The sequence below is a fragment of the Pseudorca crassidens genome, chromosome 16 (assembly GCF_039906515.1).
Source record: "Pseudorca crassidens isolate mPseCra1 chromosome 16, mPseCra1.hap1, whole genome shotgun sequence".
Taxonomy (NCBI): Eukaryota; Metazoa; Chordata; class Mammalia; order Artiodactyla; family Delphinidae; genus Pseudorca; species Pseudorca crassidens.
In genome coordinates, this window is record NC_090311.1 from 9,822,828 (window position 1) to 9,846,315 (window position 23,488).

Consider the following 23,488-nt stretch of genomic DNA (forward strand, 5'->3'; position numbering starts at 1 on the left):
ACTGTCTCTGGAGAAATAGATGCTTATCTGCAACTCACACAAGATTGCGTAATCACAATGCTGAGTGAAGCTCAGAGTTTCCATGTTTGAGTAAGGTTTTTAGTAAATTATATTGCCTGAAGTTGTCTCTTATTTTCAGATGAATTCTGAATTGTGAGTGGATTTCCTAAAAGATCATTAGTAACATTTAATTAACTTGGGTTACAGATACTTTGCTTTTTCAGTGTTTTTGCTGCCTTTTTTTTTTTTTTAATGTTTTCCTATAGGCACTACCTAATACATGACCATAAGAATTGGGAATGCCACCCATTCTTAGAGCTCTTTCTCACTTCTGCCATAGGAAATGCCTAACTCTGGGAGCCTCCCACCCCTGTCTTAGCTTGTTACTTCATTCCCCAAGTATGTTTTGAATGCCTGCGATGTTCTAGTCCCTCTTTTAAGCACTGGAGATACAGTGGCCAGCAAAGCAGATTTGTTCTTTGCCCTCGTGCACTGTGCTTAACAGAGAACTCAGGACAGCTTGGAGCAGACTTGGCAGCAGAGAGGCCAGAAGGCTCCGGGTCATACTGGAAACATCAGAATTGTGGTGTAACTCTGTTTAGTGTTGTCAGTATATAACCTTAAAGGTTAAACAGATTTTCGTGGTTAGTCATTATGCAGTTTTTTTCAGCAGCCAGGAATCATGTTCTGAGTTTCAAAAATTAATACTTAGATAAGTTTTGAGGATGCTTTCCATTAGTACATTGAGGATTGCCTGTTTTTTTATGTAGCTTTTACATTTGGTTTTTTATTTGACTTGTTGTAGGCTTCTGAATTATTTATGTCTGCACTCAATTCATAGGAGTGATGTACTCATTAGGGTAAGAGACTAAACAGCTGTAACAAAGAGACACCAAAATGCGGTGACTACAAAATGATAGAAGTCTGTTTCTTTCCTCACATAACAGTCCAGTGTGGGTGTTCCAGGTCGGCCTGCAGCCCTGCTCCCCCCTCCCCATCCCCCACCCCTGCCATTCTGGGATTCTCTTCAACATGTGATTTTCAAGGTTGCTCTGGTTTTTACTAATCGAGCCAGTGGGGAGGGGAAAGGGCGGAATTTCAGGGTTACAAACTTCCTTTAAAACAAGTGAGGCAAAATTGAACATGTCAGTTTGGTTCTGTTCCATTGGCGAGAGCTTGATTACACCTTGTGAAGGGACTGACACGCTCCCTTGCCAGGGTGCCACAGTCTTAACCGCAGCCCTGACCTTGGAAGATGGGAGAATGGATCTGGTGGACACGCAGTCGTCTCTGCCACATTGGATAAAAGGGGGCTTTTTTTTCCTGTGTATATTTTAATTGTGTCAAATGGCCTGGCTGATGGACTTTGATCTGTTTTGATTTATAGATGAGCCCATGGAGCCCACCATGGAGGATGCCGTTGCCAGTGACTTTGCATTAATAAATAAATTGGATATACAGTGTGACCTTAAAATGCTCGGTGATGACCTCAAAGAGAGCGTAAAGAGTGAAGAGAAGAAGAAAGGAAAGAGCTCAGAGAGGGAAGAATCTAATGAGTTAATCCAGTCACAAGATATGGAAGAGAAGTTGGACTCTGGTGAACCATCACATTCAGTAAAAGTGCATACAGCTCCTCAGCCAGGTATTGAAAGTTTGTTATCAGGCCATATTAAAGTCATATTAAATAATTTTCTTTGTGCTTGAGACATTGTAATCCCTGGGTGCTCTCATGAGCTAAAAAAGTGAATTACTCATGAAATCTGTGAAATAGATCCCTGTTTTGTATACCTTATTATTACCTGGACTTAGGTGAACAAATTGTTTAAAAAACCTGAAATCATAGCCTTATTATCCCCTAACACAGACATTCTAAAAGAGTTCCATTTATTTTTACTACCTTAAGGGCTTAGAGGTTTGAGAATAAAATTTTTGTCAGTGAGAGGGTATGGTGCTAAACATTTTTACTTTTAGTGTTAAATGAGACAAAGTAAGTTTTAGATATTATGTCTGACATATAGACATTGTGAAATTCTTCACTTTATCATTAGATTTCTTTATGCAATCAAAATTAATTTTAGTTTGAAAACTTCCAGATTAAAAAGAAAAATTTCCAGGGAGTTCCTTGGTGGGCCTAGTGGTTAGGATTCCAGGCTTTCATGGCCGTGGCCCAGGTTCAGTCCCTGGTTGGGGAACTGAGATTCTGCAAGCTGCTCAGCCAAAAAAGAAAAAAAAAAATTTCCACATGTTGCTATTTAATCTCACCTTTAATAAAGTGAGACTTCTTTCTGTATTATCACTTATAAAAGAATTTATCCAGCGTTAAATGGATTTATTATATATATGTGTGCACATATGTATGACTCTTTCAAAATTATTTCATTAAATGTAAATTTGCATAGTTATTCTTCAGTTCTTGAGTTGGTTCTTATATTTATTTATACAAAATCCAAGGGAGAGACTTTTTAATATTATTTTAGGTTTTTGTTTAAAAGTTACATGTGTTAAAGCACAGACAACTTTGCGTTTTTACTGAATAGTTTTTTTTCTTTTTTTGGTGGTACGCGGGCCTCTCACTGTTGTGGCCTCTCCTGTTGCAGAGCACAGGCTCCAGACACACAGGCTCAGCGGCCATGGCACACGGGCCCAGCCGCTCCGCGGCATGTGGGATCTTCCCAGACCGGGGCATGAACCCATGTCCCCTGCATCGGCAGGCGGACTCTCAACCACTGCGCCACCAGGGAAGCCTGCCCTTTTTTTTTAATCTAAAAATCTCATGGCATTTAAATTGTTTGTCCGAGATTTCATCCTAATTGATAAGAATAGTCCAATAAAATATTTTGAATGGTTTAGATCGTTTCTTTCAGCTCTTACTCTCTTGGGCATTAGGGTCGGTCAGTTTGTTTACCATTTTTAGTTGTTATTATAGAAATTACTTATAGTTTATAAAATTTGAAAAACCTTCATTTTGGAGAATTTCAGAGACAAATGTAGACTGAATATTGTAATGAATTTCCAGGTACCCTTCCCTCATTTGAAACAATTATTGACTCATGATGTCCACTCTTTTTTTTTCTTCTAGTTTTATTGAGTTACAATTGACATACGGCACTGTATAAGTTTAAGGTGTACAGCATAATGATCTGACTTACATCGTGAAGTGATTCTCACAATAAGTTTAGTGAATATCCATCGTCTCAGATGGGTACAAAATTAAAGAAATAGAAAAAAAATTTTTTTGTTGTGAAGAGAACTCAGGATTTACTCTCTGAACAGCTTTCATCTATAACATACGGCCGTGTTCATTATATTTATCATGTTGTACATTACATCTCAAGTAGTGATATTATCTTACAGCTGGAAATTTATACCTGTTGACTTGCCTTCATCCAGTCTCCCCCTTGACCACAAATCTGATCTCTTTTTCTATGAGCTTGTTTGTTTGTTTGTTTGTTTTTGAAATGATTGGCCATTCTTACTCTTCCAGTACTGTATTGAAGCAAATTCCAGACATTATATCATGCTGTATTTCAGAATGCATCTCTAAAAACTAAGTACTTTAAAAAACATTCACAATACCGTTATTGCACCTAAGTAAAATTCCTTATTTAAATTTCTAATTTTTTTTTCAGTCTTCCTTTTTTTTAACTTTTATTTTTGGCTGCGTTGGGTCTTTATTGCTGTGCGGGCTTTCTCTAGTTGCGGAGAGCGGGGCTACTCTTCGTTGCGGTGCGCGGGCATCTCTTTGCAGTGGTTTCTCTTGTTGCGGAGCATGGGCTCTAGGCGCGCAGGCTTCAGTAGTTGTGACTTGCGGGCTCTAGAGCGCAGGCTCAGTAGTTGTGGCGCATCGGCTTAGTTGCTCCGCGGCATGTGGGATCTTCCCGGACCAGGGATCGAACCCGTGTCCCTTGCATTGGCAGGCGGATTCTTAACCACTGCGCCACCAGGGAAGTCCCAGGTGTACTGATTTTATACTGATGATCTGTTTTCTTTCTGCTGAAGGAATTTATTGATTTGGGGAAATCTGTATCCCCTAAATAAACGGAAATCCTAATTTGCTGCCCATTGCAGTTTGCAGTGTGACAGTACGTAAATATAGTGTGAAACAATCACGGTAAGGATTGCTTAGTCCAGTGAATTAATTAGTGTAAAGATGACATAGGTGGTCTTTCATTAAAATACTGAAAAGTTGTTTCTCAGTTCACTCTAGATAGTTTTATAATTTGTTCATAATTTTAAAACTTTGGTAGGAATGTAATTTTGAGTAGCTGTTAGGAAATGCAGGTATTTTTCCTGATTACTATTTACGGGATGTTGCTAGGTGAAATGAAACATTGTTTTAGGTATTGCTGACACACATGATAGCTAATAAAAATAGATGACCCTTTTTTTTAATTGGAGTGTAATTGCTTTACAATGTTGTGTTTTTGCTGTGCGATGAAGTGAATCAGCTATATGTATACCTACACCCCCTTCCCTCTCGGACCTCCCTCCCACTCCACCCCCCATCCCACCCATCTAGGTCGTCACAGAGCACCGAGCTGAGCTTCCTGTGCTTTATAGCACGTTCCCGCTATCTATTTTACGCATGGTAGTGTATATATGTTAATCCTAATCTCCCAATTTGTCCCACCCTCCTCTTCCCCCTGCTGTGTCCACATGTCTGTTCGCTACGTCTATGCCTCTATTCTTGCCCTGCAAATAGGTTCATCTGTACCAAAAAATAGATGACCCTTAATTGAACAGTGGATATAGTTTTATGAGCTGCACATGCATTAACACATTTAATCTTTAGGAACTCCACCGTTAGGACTGGTTATTGTCTTTCTTGTACAGACGAAGAAACTTGCCCAAGGTCATCTAGCCAGGTGTGACAGAGCTCACCTCAGGTAGCCCATGTCAGCGTGTGTGCTCTTGACCAACAGGCTGTTGTGCCTCTCAGGACAAATTTGAGAAAAGACGCATTCCCTGGCCAAAGAAAATTAATTCTCTAAGGCAACAGAGTGATGGCTAATTATGGAATTAGTTTTTTGTTATTGGTTTATTAGACTCGTTCAGAGTTTTTTTTTAATAGGTAAATTTTGTTTTTAGTTGGAAAACATGTAGTGAAGTTGTATTATATGGTCTCACTATCACTGTTTTCTCATCAAATTAGTTTCTTTTGACCAGGTCTTGGTCTCTGACAAGTCCCTTAACACTCTATGTCTTAATTTTCTTCTCTGTAAATTTGTGATTTGTGAATACTGTTTCAGGATCCTAAATTTTTAAAAAAGCGTTTTTCTTTATTTAATTAGTGGCTTTTAAAAAAATTACAAAGTTATGTTTAGTGTTAGAAAAATTGGAGAAAAGAGAACACTACAAAAAAAAAGGAGCAGGAAAGTCCTTTTTTTAAATTTCTAAACCCAAGTAAAATGACTGTTAACATGGTGATATATTTCTTTCCAGGTTTTTTCCTAAATATTTTAATTATATATATTTATACATAATGTTTTCTTTTTAATAAATTTATTTTATTTGTTTACTTTTGGCTGCTTTGGTTCTCTCTTGCTGTGCGTGGCTTTCTCTAGTTGCGGTGAGCGGGGGCTACTCTTCGTTCTGGTGCGCGGGCTTCTCATTGCAGTGGCTTCTCTTGTTGCGGAGCACGGGCTCTAGGCACGTGGGCTTCAGTAGTTGTGGCTTGTGGGCTCTAGAGCTCAGGCTCAGTAGTTGTGGCGCACGGACTTAGTTGCTCCGCGGCATGTGGGACCTTCCCAGGCCAGGGCTGGAACCCGTGTCCCTTGCATTGGCAGGTGGATTCTTAACCACTGTGCCACCAGGGAAGCCCACGTTTTAACATTGAATAATGACAAATCCCCTAAAATTTCTACAGCATTTAAAATAGCTGTTTGATATTCTGTTGCTTATTTTAAAAATCGTGTAATTCTATAATTGAGCATTTAGATTACTTTGAGGTTTTCATTTGTGTTCATTATTTGCCTCTATCTCTTATGATTTTCTTGGGATAGATTCCTTGAAAACAACTTCCTAGATTGAAGGGTACTCACTAAAATTTGTGGTTTATAATAGTAAAAATTGTTATATTTTAAAGGTCTATCAGTTTGATATTTGCTCTTTTAATTAAAACAAAACTCAAATTGGAGCAAAACTAATGAGACCCCCCCCCCCCCCCGTTAGATAGAGAAGGACACAAATATCTTGAACTAAGCAAGGATATTTTTTCATTAAAAAAAAACCTGCCGGAGTATGTTCTGGGATCAGTCCTCATTTACACCTGGTTCCTAAGCATTTATCTCTGTCACCAGTGATAAATGCTTAGGTTTCAGAGAAATGTCCCTCAGAAATGGGCTGGAGACAGCAGTGTCGTGAAGCAGAAGGTATTTGATTATGTTCCTTTTACAAAGGCAGAGAAGTGGATGAATATGTAAAAGAAAATGTTTCAACAATACGAGCTGCCTGAAAAGTTTCTGTTACTATTTACTTTCTCTGGCAGTTCTTCTTCGAAGGTAGAATTTAAAGATCAACTTAGGGGTCTACACCATGAGCCTCTGAAACGTCCACCCGAAGCTAACCTAACAGTTGGAACTGTTTGTACTGATTTCGTGGAACCTTTGAGACCTTTAAAAAATATTTCTAGAGCCAAAAGTGATTGGTCTAATATTTTGAAATTCTTTTTTAGGCAAAGGGGCAGATTTGAGTAAGCCTCCATGTCGAAAAGCAAAGGAAATCCGGAAAGAAAGGAAAAGGTTAAAACTCATGCAGCAGAACCCAGGTGGAGAACTGGAGGGTTTCCAGGTTCGGTGTCAGCCACCGTCTTTGTTCCCACCAAAGGCTAAATCCAACCAGCCCAAGTCACTTGAAGATTTAATTTTTGAATCTTTACCAGAGAGTGCATCACACAAGTTTGAGGTACTTTGGAAGGTGTTGTTTGTTTGTTTGTTAGCTACTTTGTTTTTTTTCACTTGAGATCATACAGTTGATGTTTTGCTGTTTATATAATGGGAAATTAAAGTGAATTGGGATGGAGTAGCATTTATATTTACTAAGTTAATTGGTACTTTAGAAAAACCTTTTTGTTTTTCTTTAGGATTTAAAAAGGCAATTGGCTACTAAAGTGAAAATTCTAGTTTTAGTGTGTTGTTATTTGAGGTACTCTGGCTTTTTGTATCTCTTGATTGAAATTTAGTAGAGTGAAAAATAAAAGATACTGTTTTAAAATTTCATTTTTGGCAGCTTTGGTTTAGGTAGTGAAAGAGAATAGATCACAGTAGGCAAATCACTGTTTCATCCATTCTCATTTTATGATCTTGATCAAGGCAGCAAATGGTATTACATATGCAAGCCAGCAGTTAGGAATTAACTAAACAGTCCTAAATGTACTACTATAATCATCTCATTAATTCCCCCCAAACCAATTTAGGCATAGTGTGAGTATGCCTAGTCTTAAGAGTATTCCTCTTATTTTCCCAAATTGATTTATATTCCAGGTGAAGTCTAGATTTTTCAGTATTAGTTTGGTATATTTATAAAATTTTTTTCTAAAACATTAGCCATAATGAGTTTATTATATTCTCTTACCTGATTAATAACTGGTCAGCCTTTGAATTTACAGCTTAATATAATCTAAGAGCATCACTTATCACTGAAAAACCTGATATTAAACATTTACTTTGGTGCAGTTTAAATCTTAGGACAATATATATTATCAGATATAAGTGTTAACAACTTTGACTATTATAATTCTTTGGCTACTCTGTTTTGGTATTGACTTTCTCCTTCCCAAATTGTAAGGAGAATGGAACACACTATTGAATACTTAAAATAGTTTATCAAGAGGTCTTTATCTTTTGATCAAATAGTAATGTATTCAGGGCACCAGGCACACCTAATATAACAGTTCTTCAGTAGGCACCTTTTACTTTTTTAATGTAAGGATATCCAGGATGGATAGATTTTTGTTATCCCCTGGGTGTCACTCTTTCATGACAGCAACTACTTCTCATGGCACAAGAAGTTTCCAGTTGGAAACAAGAAGTTTCCAATTACGCCTTTCTATTGTATTACATTTGATTTCGTGTTTCACTCTTCTATTTTGCTAACATATTTTAACTGGTTAGTAAATAACGTTAAAATAAATGTTAGCCATTACTATGTACAATTACTGCTTTTAATGCATCCTCATTTTAGATATGAGGAAACTAAGGCGCAGAGAAGTTAATTTATTTACTTGACTAAAATGGTGCCTTTAAGATTTGAGTAAAGGGAATCTGACCTTAGAGTCTTCATGTTAAACTATGCCATGAAATAGGAACACTTTTTGAGGGTTGTCTTTTACACTTATAGAAGAAAGTTGTAAGTTTAGAGTTAATGATGCATGAAAGAGTGTCCAAAAAATATATTCACGTTTTCAATCTTTTGGATTGTTTTACTGAAGGTCAGTTGTGTACAGCTAATATTAAAGAGTATTTATTTGTGTCTGTGTCTTGAGTGCCAGAAGTATTCTACTGTTTTACAATAGAGGCAGTCTTACATAATTCAGTCAGTCTAAGAGCTTAGTCTTAGAATTTGGACAGGATCCTCTGCCTTCTTAATGAGTCTATAATTTGGAGAAATAACTTCTTTTCTTTATTCACTAACTGGTTGATTTTTAATGTTAAAATATTACCGTTATATGTTCATGCTTTAATATTTATATTGGAACTTTGGGGCTTTTTTGGGTGGGAATAACTTAATGCATATTCCATGGAATAAATAAATGAATTAATGAACATTGTTTTTTAACTCCTTCTGAAGGTGAGGGTGGTGAGATCATCTCCACCAAGTTCTCAGTTCAAAGCCACATTTCAGGAGTCTTACCAGGTCTATAAACGCTACCAGATGGTTGTTCACAAGGACCCACCTGATAAACCAACTGTGAGCCAGGTCAGCAGGCCAAGTGTAATTTTTCTGTGCAAACGCAACTTTCCCCTCTATTTGATATCACTGTGTGAATTCTTGGTTTATTTGTGGTACATTTAATTTATATTCAATTTGCAGTGTATCTGCAAAGCGATAGGACCATGGAACACTGGACATTCTGAAAGTGCAGATTTTACCTGATGCCATGTTAAGAGCCTTTCATGTATAATTTCAGAATGGAAAGTAAAATGAAGTATCTCTATTTAAAGTCACTGTGTTTAGATGCATTTATTTAAGAGTTAGTGAAAAGGCGATCTCTAAGTTAAAATATTTATGAGAAAAAAGTAAAAAAAAAAACCCACTATATGGTAGGCATACTTTGTACAACACAGTTAATATGCTTTATCTCCATTTAAAAGTCGTGTAGAAAAAGTTCATAACAAATAAATTACTCTTCGTTGATGTACTGCCCATACACAACTGAGTGGGACTAGAAAAGTAAGATAGTAGAATGTTTTAATTGAAGTCCTCATATACTTATAATTTTACAAATCAAATTACCCAAGAAAAATCTGGAAGGGGAAAAAGTTTAAAACCCTTAATATAAGTAGAGGTGACACAGGTAGTGGCAATTAATATGAGGAGCAATATTGACTCTGCTGTATGCAGAGAACCACAACAGGTAGATAGAGAAAAAAAAAACAAAAAGAAATTGTCCCGGCCCTTGTGAGTTTAAATTTTTCATGAATATTGGTGCACAGTTCGTGCTTCACGCTCCGTGCTAGTCAACCTGTCCCTAGGTTTATTCGTTTTATAGAAATTTCAGCGCTGAGCTTTGGAAGTGGATTTGCGGAGATCTTACTCTAGCCTCACCTTCAGAAGCATATCATCAGGTAGAGGTGTTTCAGTAGCGTTTGCTTGTATCTTCCTTGCTCTGAAGGTGAGGCTAGTACCTGTCTCCTTTGAGGACCCCGAGTTCAAGTCGTCCTTCAGCCAGTCATTTTCTTTATATGTCAAGTATCAAATGGCCATACACCAGGACCCGCCTGATGAATGTGGGAAGACCGAGGTACCTTTTGCTAAATGTTCTTTTCCTATGTTGATGAGGTTGTCTATGAAGAAGAAGCATAATATCAATATATAACCTTCTTATTCCATTTTCTTATCTGTTAAGTAGAGTTGATGATCCTTACATTGTGTACTACTGAACTTTTGTGAAAACAAGTTATACATGTGATCATTTTAAATCCCTCAGAAAAAAGGATATGTTTTTACTCAGTGTTCTCTCCAGGAACCTGAGTGTATTGTGTTTACACATCAGTCATAGGGCTAAGACAGCAGACGTCACCGAGTGCTCTTTGTGCCAGACTGTGCCACAGCACACAGGGAGGAGTCTCTGTCTTCAAGGAATTGATGATCAAATGGGAAGGACGGACCAATAAACAAATATATCTTAAGAAGAAGCATGTGGGAAAAAGCTGAATGTGTTGAGGTTACATAGAGCATCATTTAACATGCATTTATTGAGGGCCTGTATTTTCCAGCTGGAGATATTTAGATGAATAAGAGATTGCATACTTTCCACAGTCGGACAGTGATGTTTTGGAAGAAAGATGACAACAGATGCAGAAGGATTGAAGTTTTGATTTTTTGTTTTTTTTTTTAATGACATAGGATGTGTTAGCTTAAAAGAGATGATTAATAAGGCAGGAGTTAATGCTGCATGTTCCCTGAGAGAATGCTGACTTCTGGGTCTCGCAGAGCCTTTCTCGGTAAAGTGTGGTCTGCAGACCAACAGCATCAGCGTCACCAGGAATGCAGACTCTCATGTCTCCCCTCAGACCTACTGAATCACAATCTGCGTTTTGAACTAGGTCTCCGGGTGATACATGTGCACATTCCGATTTGAGAAGTGCTTCCATAAGTGCTTCCATAAGTTCCCCGTTGAGACCTATAGCTGTGGGTGGTAGCATTTACAGGTAAGGATTCTGAAAGGTGCAAGAAGTTCCCTTTGATATTCCCAGGAGGTCTTAATTCCTTTCTCAGTGTTATTCTTTCCTACTACCCTTGAGATTCTGGCTTTGTGCCTGCCTGCTTACCAGGTATGGATAGTTGGGCCAAAACACCCTGACATGTTTGATGTGTTCCCGGGAACCCCCTCACCCCCTTTTGGGCTTCAGGCCTCTGGTGGAGTCCATTCTTGCAGACCTAGTTCAGTGCGAAAGTTCATAATCGTAATTGGGGAGACAGATGGGTGAGCAGTTCCAGCGCTGTTGGATTAGTAAGGAAGGCCACCTTAGTGTGGGACTGGAGGTTAGGGAGGTTTTTCTGAAGGAAGTGACATCGGAGCCAAGTCTGAAAAGATGAGTGCCACTTAGCATCTGGACAGGCTCTAGGGCAGTGTTCTGTATTTAGGCATAAGGTATGATTGAGGCTTTTTTAAAAAGGCTTAAATTTACATTCACTATCATCGGTAGTACTGAACTCTGGGTACATGATTTGACCTTGTGTTTAAATAGAAATACATAATGGATTTCTTTATTGTAGCCAAATAGTTTTGCTTTAATGATTCATTTTATAGTATCACATGCTTATAGCAAATTCATACAGGTGGGAAAGTTTGTATAAGCTATCATAAACTTTCCCACCAGTATGAATTTTCTGTGTTTAGTACTTTGATTTCATACAAGTGAGTATATTTGGCTTTGATCAATTCTTTTACTTTATTCATAGCATTTTATTTACCTGACATCTAACTGAATTCATATGGAGTTTTCAGAGACATTTGAAATGATGTTGTTTTTCACATGGGCGAATTTGTTATCTCACTGAATGTAGTTTCTAAGAAATAACATGAAATAACATTTTGTAAGTCAGGACTCTGTACTGTGCTTTTTTCTTTATATTAGCCTTATTGAGGTGTAATTCACATGCCATTATAAGTCACCCATTTAAAGTATATGATTCAGGGGTTTTTAGTATATTCACAGAGTCGTGCAACCAGCCTCACTAGCGCCAGAGTATTTTCATCATCCCCAGAAGAAGCCCCATTCCCACAGTGGTCACTCCTCGTTTATTCCCCAGACACCCCAGCTCCAGGCAGCCATATTCCACTTTCTGTCTCTGGATTTCCTTAGTCTACAATCAGTATTGTACAGTTCATATAAATGAAATTGTACAATGCTGGTCTCTTGTTGACTGGCTTCTTTCTCTTAGCATGATGTTTTCAAGGTTCATCCATGTTGTAGCATGTGTCAGTACGTCATTCCATTTTATGGCTCAATTAATATTTCATTGTATGGCTATACCAAATTTTGTTTCTCTTTTCATCCATTGATGGACTTTTGGGTTGTTTTCATTTTGGGGCTTTTATAGAAAGTTTTGCTATGGACATTCGTGGACAAGTATTTATGTGGACATATGTTTTCATTTCTCTGGGGTGTATACCTAGGAGTGGAATTGCTCGTTCATAGGGTAACTCTGTGTTTACCTATTGAGGAAGTGCCAGCCTGTTTTTCAAAGTGCGACACCTTTTTAAATTCCCATCAGAAGTATGCAAGGGTTCCACTTTCTCCACATGCTCGGCCACACTCGTTTATTCCTTTATTATTATTTTTTTTTAATTTTAGCCATCCTAGTTGGTGTGAAGTGGTTATCTCATTGAGGCTTTTTTTGGACTGCTCTGCGAGGCTTGTGGGATCTTAGTTCCCCGACCAGGGATTGAACCTGGGCCACAGCAGTGAAAGCGCCTAACCCCTGGACCACCAGGGAGTTCCCTCATTGAGGTTTTGATTTGCAGTTCCCTGATGGCTAATGATGTTGAGCATCTTTTCATGTGTTTTTTGGCAATTTGTGTATTTCTTTGAAGAAATGTCTATTCACATTTTTTGCCCATTTATAATTTTTTGCCTATTTTTTAAGGGACTAGATACAAGTCCCTTATCACATATGTGATTAGAAATATTTTTTTCATTCTGTGGATTATCTATATCTCTAGTAGGATTTTTTATTTTACAATCTGTTTTGTCTGATATTAGTGTAGCCATTCCGTCTTCTTCTGGTTCCTGTTTGCATGATACTTCTATACCATCCTTTTTATCTTCAATCTCTTTGTGTCTTTGAGTTTCAAGTGTGTCTTTTTTAGACACCATATGTTTGGATCTTTTTTTTTTTTTAATTTGGAGGGCGAATAGTCTCTCCCACTTAGTTGAAGTGTTTAATCCGTCCATATTTAATGTTGTTATTGATAGAGTTGGATTTATGTCTCCATTTAACTTTTTTTCTATGTTTCATGTCTTTGTTCTTTTATTTCTTTACTACTTCCTTTTGCATTAAATGAGTATTTTCTAGGGTAACATTTCAATTCCTTTAATGATTTTTTCACTATATATTTTTGAGGTGTAGTAGCTGCTCTAGGGCTTGCCGTATACATCTTGACTCACAGGAGTGACTACAGGTTTATACTAACTTGATTCCAGTGAGGTATAAAAATGTTACTCCTGCTGAGCTCTAGTCCCTCCTCCCCCTTTTTGTGCTATTTATAACATATATGTTATAAACTCAATATATGTTATAATTATTACCTTATATGATTTTATGTCTTTTATAAAGCTGAGAAGAGGAATAGGAACAAGTGTTTGTTTATAATTTGTTAAAATTAACCTGACTTTCCATTTCTGCTTCTGTTCATTTGTTCCTGTGGATCTGAGTTCCTATCTAATATTTTCTTACTGTAGTTCAGCTTTGTTCCCATCCACCTTCCTTATGATGCTATTGTCAAATATCTTACTTTTCTATATGTTATAGTACCAACAGTACAATTATACACATATTGTTTTGTACAATTGCTTTTAAAATCAGTTCAGAGAAGAAAGAATACACACATGTGTTTGAGAAGCCTCTGACGTCACGCCCTGGGGCCTCAGCCGTGGTCGTTGCACAGTCCCCCTGGGATGATGGTGGTCTTACTAGTGTTCTCTTTGTCGCCTTCCCTGATGGCTCTGTTAAGGTGTTTTAGCTCTGTTGGTTTCACATCCAGCTCTTAGGCTCCACTAATTGCTGACTGTTTACCGTATTGTTTTCAGCAGTGCCCCAGGGCATAAATTGCTCCATAGTTTGATTTATTAAATTTAGTCCCCTTTGCAGCAGCAGTTTTTGAGGCCCATCTTTGAGGTTTGTTCTGACCCCAGGAGGGCTCTTCTTCACTGTCTCTTTTCCTGTTTCTCTCTGGTAAACCAGCTGGCCTACGGTTTAGCTTGTTGCCCTCATGGAACTACTAGCCTCCTCGTAGATGCTTCCACCAATATCTCCATTGTTTTCAAGACTTCCCCTGGGCTTGAGCTTCCCTCTGTCCCAGATGCAGTCCCGATTGCTGAGGAGCTCTCTGTTCTGTGGCCTGCCCTCTTGAGCCCCTTTGTGCCACTGCTCTGGAGCTGTGGGCAGGGACGGTGGCTCACTTCCCTTGGAGTGACACCTCTGCTTCATGAGCAGCGCTGGGCAGGAGCCAGGCCGTACTTCTGGTCTTCTCTGGGTAGATGATTAAGTTTTGGACTCATTAACAGGGAATTTTAAGGCCTGTGAGCTGCCCTAGTCATAGTTCTGTGTAGGGAGACGGTCACTGCTGTAGATGAGTCCTTCACCTCCCATGTTTTCATCCTAGAAATTCTTTCTTCACTTGGCCGGCTCTTGCTCGCAGGTAGAGAGTAAGTGCTCTGTCTGTGGGGCTGGCTGCCTAGACGATCTGATTTGGACATGCTGCTTTGCTTCTCAGGCTCGAAGTGAGGTGTTTTATACTGAAGGGACCTAATTCTTGTCATGGAGTACAAATAGTAGTTTTCCCTTGTACCTGGCTACGGTTTCTACCTGAGGAACCAGCCAGTGTTCCTGTGCTCAGAGGCAGAAAGAGAAGCCAAAAAAGTCCTCCTCTGAAAAGTTCAAATGATGTCCCGACCTGCTTTACGGGCTCCATGCAGCAGCTCACTGTGTTGTGGTTTTGTCAATATAATGGGCCAAACTAATTTAATTATGATCAAGATTAAGAAAATCCATTTTTGCTTTTGTTGTTGTAAACCATTTGAAGTAAAAAACAGTCAACATACTAACTTGGGAACTTTTAAGTAACCATATCAATGCATAAAATCCACTTTTACTCTGTTGGTGACCGTAAAATAAAATCGTTTAAACACCCCAAAAAGTAGGTTATTCTTTGAGAGATTTGATGAGAATATAAATAAATATAGATTGCTTTGATATGCAGAATAGCAAGTCAGTTCTTTTTAGTAACATCTTTAGAAAAACAGCACGTAATTGCAGACGGTGAGATGGCATAGGATTTAGTAAATTATTCTATATGTTTGTTTCTATTACTGTTTTCAATCATTCAGGTAGATACCAGATTTTCAGAAAATAATACTATCTAGATAAAATAAAACAGGAGTAATTTGTCACCTATCTTTTGTATAATACAGTATAAAGCCAGCATTTAATAATCTTTGTTTTTCAAAATATCAGTAATTCCATATGATATAAACATGGGATTTTTAGCTGAAATTTTATTGTTATATTTTAGAAAACAGCGTTATCTAATAATGTTTATTAAGTGCCAGTTGATCTCAGCTCTTCTAAACTATTTGAAGAACCGGCTGTAACCATAGCTCCAGTAGTCTCATCACAATTCTGAGGCATCGACTAAATTGTTTTCCAAATTTTATTAAGGACTTTCAAACATAAAGGAAAATTGAGAGAATAGTATACTGACCCCCTGGTACCCATCACCTGGATTCAGCAGTGGTTAGTTTCTGTGTTTGCTTTATCTTTCTTTGTGTGTTGAATCATTTTAACTTAGATTATGCATCATGACATTTTATTCCTAAAGTCTTTAGCGTACGTCTCTGAAAAAATAATATGTGCTTCTTCAAAATGCAATGTCATTATCACATGTAAGAAAACTGATGATTTGTAAATATCATCTACTATCTGTCTCATTTAAAAAAATTTCCCATTTAAAAAAAATCAGTATTCAATCTAGGTTCGTAGATTACATTTAGCTGTATATTAGTTTATATTTTTCAAATTGTATAACAGCTTCTTTCAACTATTTTTTGTGATATTGACTTGTTTTTTCAACTTTTTATTTTGAAACTTCTGAAATTTATGAACAGAAAAGTTGAAAGAATACAGTGAACACCCACATACTGTTCACTAAGGTTCACTGGTTGTTAATAACTTTTGTGAAATTTGCTTTGTCATCTTTTCTTTACCGGAACCATTTGAAAGTAAGTTGTGGGTATTATAACACTTCACCTGTAAGTACTAAGCGTGCATCTCCTAAAATAAGTATATTCTCATGTAACCACAATGTTTATCATTCCTAAAAAATTAACAGAAATTTTATAACATCATAATCCATATTCAGATGTTCCCAATTATACCCAAAATACCTAGAAAGCTTTTTTGAGAAAAATACTAGATCCAGCAAGCTTCCTGCCTTGAATGCAGTATTATATTTATGCTGTGTTTATAATATGGCTGTTACGTTTCCTAAGTCTTTTTAAATATTTTTCTTCCTCATGACATATTTTACAAGAGTGTAGGCCAGTTGTTTTTAGAATGTCCTTTATTCCGTATTTGTTTCTAGTGATCAGATTCAGCCTACATGTTTTTAGGTGTAGGTGATATGTACTTTCTAAAAGAACCCTTTTATTGAAGTATATAGTTTCATACAGGAAAATACACATAGGTGTTCAGATAGATGAATTTTCCTAAATTGGACTCACCCTTGTTCAGAGGCGCTCAGATCACGAAATCGACTAGTGCCAGCCCCTCAGAGCCCCCTCTCGTCCTTTTCCCGTCACTGCCAGTACTTTCTTGACTTGTAAGACCGCAGGTTAGTTTTGCCTGTTCTGTACTTTAAGTTGAATCACGTGTGTACTCTTTTGCTTGTGGTTTCTTTTGCTCAACATTATATTGAGTGCAGTTCATCTGCACTTTTGGGTGTTGTAGATTGTTCAGTCTCATAGCTGTATGCTGTTCTAGTTATGAATATACCATAATTTATCCATTTCTACTGTTAATGGGAATGTGAGCAGCTCCTGGTTTGGGGCCACTATGAATAGTGCTGCATGTGTACATCCTTTTACATGTCTTCTGGTAAACATACGGGCACATTTCTGTTGGGTATACACCTAGGATAGAATTGCTGTCATTAGGTATGCAGATGTTCAACTTTTAGATATTGCCAGTTTTATCTAGGCGTTAGGCCATGTTTTTTGTCCTGCTGTATCATATCAGGCAGCACATAATGTCAGGCTGCCCTGTATTTGTGCTGCCAGGTCTGCTCACTTAGATGGATGGCAGCCATCAGATCTTTTTATTGTTAAGTGCCATTTTCACCTTTGTAATTAGATCTTTCCATTGTAAAGGCACATTACTCACTATTTAAAAAGTGAGCTGTGGGATGATATTGGTATTTTTGAGAGATTTTGAAAAATCTCTTCCCAATCACCTATCGTCCAGTCATTTTATCATCCTTTGGTGTTTCTTGCCTGAATCAGTTAGAGGAAGGTGGGAGGGGCTGCACAATGGTGATTTATCTAATTGTTTTATTTTCTTCTACATTTATTATCTGAAATTACGTATCTTCTGTAAAGAAGAGCTTTATCTTCATTTACCTCCCCTTCCCCCGCCCCCCATCATTTTTCCTTCTGGTATCACTGTGGGCTCATGGATTTAACAATTTTTCGATTATAATCCATTGCTATCTTTTTTTTTTTTTTTTATGCTTAAATTGTACCAAATTTGGCCAGTAGGATTCCCCTCAAGGGAGTCTTTAAGTATTTATTCCCTTTTTATCTGGTTCAATAAGATGTTCCAGACTAATGTGTTTTTCTTCTTCTGGGTTTGGAATCAGCCTTTCTCCAATGAGTCCTAGCTCCTTTTAGTGGAGAATGGTATTTTTGTGCCTAAATCAGGATGCTAGTTATGCTCTTTAGGTACATGACAGTGGCTTCTGAAAGTCCAGGCCACTTATCTTAAAGAATGTCCCACATTCTGTATTTGTCCGAATCTTTCCTCCTGGTCTAATTTAGCTTCTTTGTTGCCCATATTTCCTGTAGACTGAAAATTAAGTCTAAACCTTGATTCAGGTTAAACAGTTTTGACAGATATGCTTCATAGGTGATTTTGTGTACATCGTATCATGTCAGAAGTTATATAATGATGGGTTGTCCCAATATTGATGCTAATTTCAAACACTAGGTTAAGGAGGTAACGTCTAGATGTCTTCATTGTAAGGATAGGATTTTCCCTGTGTTTAGCAAGTTATCTGTAGGAGAGTTACTTCTGCACAGATGAATGTCCCCTTCGTCAACAGCCTTTCATCTCGTGGTTTTAGTATCCACTGATGATCTTTGTTTTTTTTGTTTGGTACGTGGGCCTCTCACTGTTGTGGCCTCTCCCGTTGCGGAGCACAGGCTCCGGATGCGCAGGCTCAGCGGCCATGGCCCACGGGCCCAGCCGCTCCACGGCATGTGGGATCCTCCCGGACCGGGGCACGAACCCGCGTCCCCTGCATCGGCAGGCGGGCTCTCAACCACTGCACCACCAGGGAAGCCCTGGAGTTGGCTTCTTAATTTAATTTTAGTTTTTAATAGGTGATACATTTACATAGTTCCAAAGACAAAACTACAGAAAGAGAGATTCACTTAAAGTCCCCTTTGCAATATCCCCTCTACCCTGTCCCCTACCCTCTGGTAATAACCATTTTGATTAGTGTCTGTTTTTTTTTTTTTTTTTTTTTTATAAATAAGTTTATTTTTGGCTGTGTTGGGTCTTCGGTGATGCACGAGGGCTTTCTCTAGTTGTGGCAAGCGGGGGCTACTCTTTGTTGCGGTGCGTGGGCTTCTCATCTCGGTGGTTTCTGTTGTTGCAGAGCACGGGTTCTAGGCACACGGCCTCAGTAATTGTGGCTCATGGGCTCTAGAGCGCAGGCTCAGTAGTTGTGGTGCATGGGCTTAGTTGCTCCACGGCATGTGGGATCTTCTCGGACCGGGGCTCGAACCCATGTCCCCTGCACTGGCAGGTGGATTCCTAACCACTGCACCACCAGGGAAGCCCCTAGTGTCTGGTTTATCCTTCTAGAGTTTTGTTTGTTTTTCCAAAAATAAACAAATACATATGAATATGCTTATTTTTCCTCCTTTCTTTCACCAAGAAGAGCATTCTGCGTACACTCTTTGGCACCTTTCTTCTCTAAAAACATATCCTAGGGATTCCTCTCCTATGATATCATAGAGATCGCCCTCATTCTTTGTTTTTTCAACCACATATTTTTTCTTGAGTGGACATACGATAGTTTATTCAAGCAATCTCCTATTAAGATTGGCTTGTTTCTAATCTTTTGCTGTTACAGGTAGTATAATTTTGTCATTTTGCATTTGTGTGAAGGTGTACTTTTTTGCTGGATCTGACATAGTGCATCAAAAGACAAAAGCTTATAGAATTTTGCTAGATATTGCCACATTTCCTCCACAGTTGTACTCTTCTGTGCTCCAGAGTATGAGAGTGCCTTTCTCCACAGCACCCCCAAAAGAGCGTGGTATCAAACTTTTGTGTTTTTTTTTTGTTTTTGTATCCTTGATTAATTTTTAAAGTATTGAAAAGATGTTAGGAAGAGTGTCTTATTTTGGATAACTTCTGTGATCATAGGCTGAAATGTATATAAAGTATTTTGTTTTGTAGTTTATATAGTTTAATGAAACAGGTGAGAGACTGATGCTGGTGGTAACACAGAAGTGGAAGGGAGTAAGCAAAAAGGTTCTAAGGGGTGATGAAGATGACGTACTGTTATTATCCCTAATAACCAGGAATATTATTAACAACGTAAATTATGAGGCTTAAAAATGATCTTTCTAAGAGTATGCTTAATGACTCATAATACTTTTCTCAATGAGAATATGACTCTTCCTTGTTAAATTTAGTGACTGAATCCAGGTTATTGCCTTAATAAAATATTTAAGCAGCGAGAAATTAGACCCTGTCTGGTCTATAAGAAGTCTGCTTGCACTAAAGAGGCAGGCCTACATGCCCCTTTTTCCTCCTCATTGCAGAATAAACGTGTTATGTGATTTTGTGTGTATATGTGTGCGTATCATATCATAGTTGCATTGTTTTAGAATTAAAGGAAATTTGATTTAAATTTTAGAGAAATATATATTCCTATCTCTCCTTTTTATGTGAGGTCGAGTCTTTTACCTGAAACGTAGTTAGGGGGTATAGAGAGTAAACCTGGCTTGAGTGGTGTGCCCATAAGTCACTGTGTGGCAGTGTATTGGACGTGTCTAGTGTCATGCAGGGAGGGCCCTCTGGTGGCATCATTGTTACGTACCCCCTCTTCATTGCTGACCACCCCTGTGGCTAGGGTGAGGGCCTGGGCAGCAGCTCTCATGGGCTGTGACTCCTCTGAGTTTATTCTTCTTCCATTGTGTTGACAAGAACCCTTCTTGAACTGTTTGTTCTGTGGCTTTGTTATCTGCAGTGGACACCTGCCTACTTTTAGTAAGTCCCTATTATAGGTCTGTACTACAAAGGATTTCCTTTTGTGAGCATGCCGTTCTCTATCTAATTAAACAGCGGAGGTTCTCAGGCTTCATGGTCACCCGCGTTCCGTGTTTTCATTTTCCCTTCTACTATGTCACACATTCACAAGTTAGTGACAAGAAAACATAATCATGGGAGATGAAAATAGTTTATCACCTGCTAGATGTCTTTGTCAACACTGGAGCCACTTTTCTGGCATAGATTACAGAGCCCATCATCTTAGTTTCTGTTCAGATTGTTTAAAACACAGCAGTCTTTGAATCCATGGATGAAGATAGTGGAAGTGTTATCCTAGGCGACAAGTACTCAATTGAATAACGCCAGACAGTTATTCTCTATTTGTTTGTAGATAGTCATAACATTGACAGTGTTACTTACCATTTACTGTTTTTTAAAGAAATCTTTAAAAGGCTTCTTTAAAAGAAAAAGATGAACAAACTTTGTTTTTTAGAGTAGTTTTAGGTTAAAAGGCTTTTTTGGAAAGAAGTTCACATGTTATTTGAAAGACATATCACTAGGATTAATAAATCTGAATTTTATATTTTTACTTTAATTTTCTAAAAAAGACTTTTAAATTGAAAGTTTCAAGCGTTCATAGGGTAGAGATAATAGTTTAGTGAACCCCGCATGCCCATCGCTCAGCTTCTGCACTGTCAGCACTTAGCCTTATTTCCCCTTGCCACTTTGTTTGTTGTCCCTGAAATTACGCTCTTTTACCTATACATACTTTAATTTCTCTTTGCCTATTCCATCAGGTGATCTTGTATAAATTTAAAAATTACAGTGATTGAGGTATTTCAGGCTACTGTGCTTTCCCAGAAAGCACTGTTTTCTAAACTGGTTCAGAGAATTTACTGTGAGAGACTCACATACCAGGAGACCTCTACTTCTGAGGGATATTTATTTTGGGGAAAGTTATCTTATATTCAGGCATAAATGATTAGACAGTAAGTGTGGTAAAGAAAAGTTTGCCATGGGTCCCTCTGACCCCATGGAGCAATGAAAGGAGGTGGTAGAATATCGGACTGTTGTCTCACTCCAGCCACCAGGTGGCGCTGTAGATCTGGAACAGGTTTGTTCCTTCGTCCAGGCTCAGTCCTATCCCAGTGTGGGATGTGTGTTTACAGCCTATGAAGTATGGATAATGCTCTTCTTCTGCCATTTATAAGAATTAGTTTGCATTGAGGCATTGAATATGATAATTACAAGTGATTCTTTGCTTGTTAAAGATTTAAGTATTTTCTGGAACTTAACCTAGAGAAGCTTTCAGATTCCTTTTTCCTTCTTAATAGCCTTACTCTATGTATATGAAAATATTGAATAACAACTTATATTTAGAAAATTATTCACTGTATCATGCTGACCTCTTCCTTCAATTATGCAAAGAAACCAGACAACCATGTATAGGATAGGCATATACTATTTTATAAATATCTGTCATAATGAACAGAATTTGAATGATGGCTAGGTGTGAGCATTTTGAAATTTTTAAGATACTTTTTAAGCCTATTTTCTTGAGTAAAGTAGAGGGCCTAGGCAATATTTGTACAGTTCAATCAAAAAAACCACTTTTTATGAGCAGCTCCTAAGTCAGGGCACTTTTGTATTGTAGTCTGTCTTAAGGTATGTTACATGACATTTGTTACTAACAGTAGTTAAATTACCAAGATTTTAAAATCATTTACTTAAATAAATCTAGAGAAGAGGCCACGGTTTTATCCTCATGATAATGTTAATTCTGAGGGAGATGCAAAGGGGTAGAGTTAAACTAACGCTGGGGACATTTTTTCTTAAAGTTTCTTTTGGTTAATAATTTCCAAAACTTGTCTCAGATCAGATCATAAAATGGTAGCATCATACAACATTAGAGACGGAAGGACCTTTGTGATTGTGTAGATGGTATAGATTCACTTCTCTTACTTAGAGAATTAATTTGTCTAAGATAATATGGGTGGTTAGTGGCAGAGCAATGATTCCAAATTTAAGTGCTTTTTACACTAGACCGTGGTGTTGTCATTTGAAGACGTAAAAGTGGGCCTAAATAGTTAACATAGAATAACTGACATCAGTGAATGAAATGTTCAACATAAGCAAATTTTCCAAATAATTGAAACATTTTTATTGTTAAAATTTTATGTCCAAATGTATTGTGTCCTTCCCTGCCTTCTCACACAGAATACTGAGCAGGACTTGTCTTAATAATGACTTGCATATTCCCTCTGGAGTGTTCTGCTCTTACAGAACTTCTGTGTACCACATGCCCTCAGACTACTGCTTTTTTCTGTAAAGTTACTCTTTTCATCTTTTTTTGCTCTTCTTCTTTTTTTTTTTTTTTTTTTTTTTTTGCGGTACGCGGGCCTCTCACCGTTGTGGCCTCTCCCGTTGCGGAGCACAGGCTCCGAACGCGCAGGCTCAGCGGCCATGGCTCACGGGCCCAGCCACTGCGCGGCATGTGGGATCTTCCCGGACCAGGGCACGAACCCATGTCCCCTGCATCAGCAGGCGGACTCTCAACCACTGCGCCACCAGGAAAGCCCTTTGCTCTTCTTTTTGCTGTCAGTTTTTACTGTGTTAGTTTGTCTGGTTTTGGCATTCTTGCCTCTTCTAATTTGTGGTTTCTTAATGTGTTTGTTAAAATATTTATTGAGCATATACTGTGTGCCGGGTAGTGTCCGAGTGGCATTTGCTACAGTTAGCAAATGAGTGGATAAATCAGATGAAGATCCCGTGCTCTTGTGGAGCTCACATTCTCGGGTGGGAAGGAGTGGCCAGAGATAGTCATTAAAGAGTAAGCACCCTGGGGGCTTCCCTGGTGGCGCAGTGGTTGGGAGTCCGCCTGCCGATGTGGGGGGCACGGGTTCGTGCCCCGGTCCGGGGGGATCCCACATGCCACGGGGCGGCTGGGCCCGTGAGCCACGGCCGCTGAGCCTGTGTGTCCGGAGCCTGTGCTCCGCAACGGGAGAGGCCATAGCGGTGGGAGACCCGCGTACCGCCAAAAAAA

General features: G+C 38.4%; 1 protein-coding gene across 11 annotated transcripts in view; it reads left to right on the plus strand.

The window, feature by feature from the left end:
- Window positions 1–23,488, plus strand: part of ATE1 (arginyltransferase 1) — a 156,687-nt gene that overhangs the window by 10,222 nt on the left and 122,977 nt on the right. For 5 of the 11 annotated variants that reach the window (XM_067709196.1, XM_067709199.1, XM_067709198.1 and 2 more), the window contains exons 5-8: window positions 1,388–1,642; window positions 6,674–6,903; window positions 8,788–8,916; window positions 9,833–9,961. In XM_067709196.1, coding sequence (XP_067565297.1) covers window positions 1,388–1,642; window positions 6,674–6,903; window positions 8,788–8,916; window positions 9,833–9,961 — 743 coding nt within the window. The remainder of the gene's footprint in view (window positions 1–1,387; window positions 1,643–6,673; window positions 6,904–8,787; window positions 8,917–9,832; window positions 9,962–23,488) is intronic. The other 6 variants (XM_067709200.1, XM_067709197.1, XM_067709193.1 and 3 more) reach the window with 3 other exon arrangements.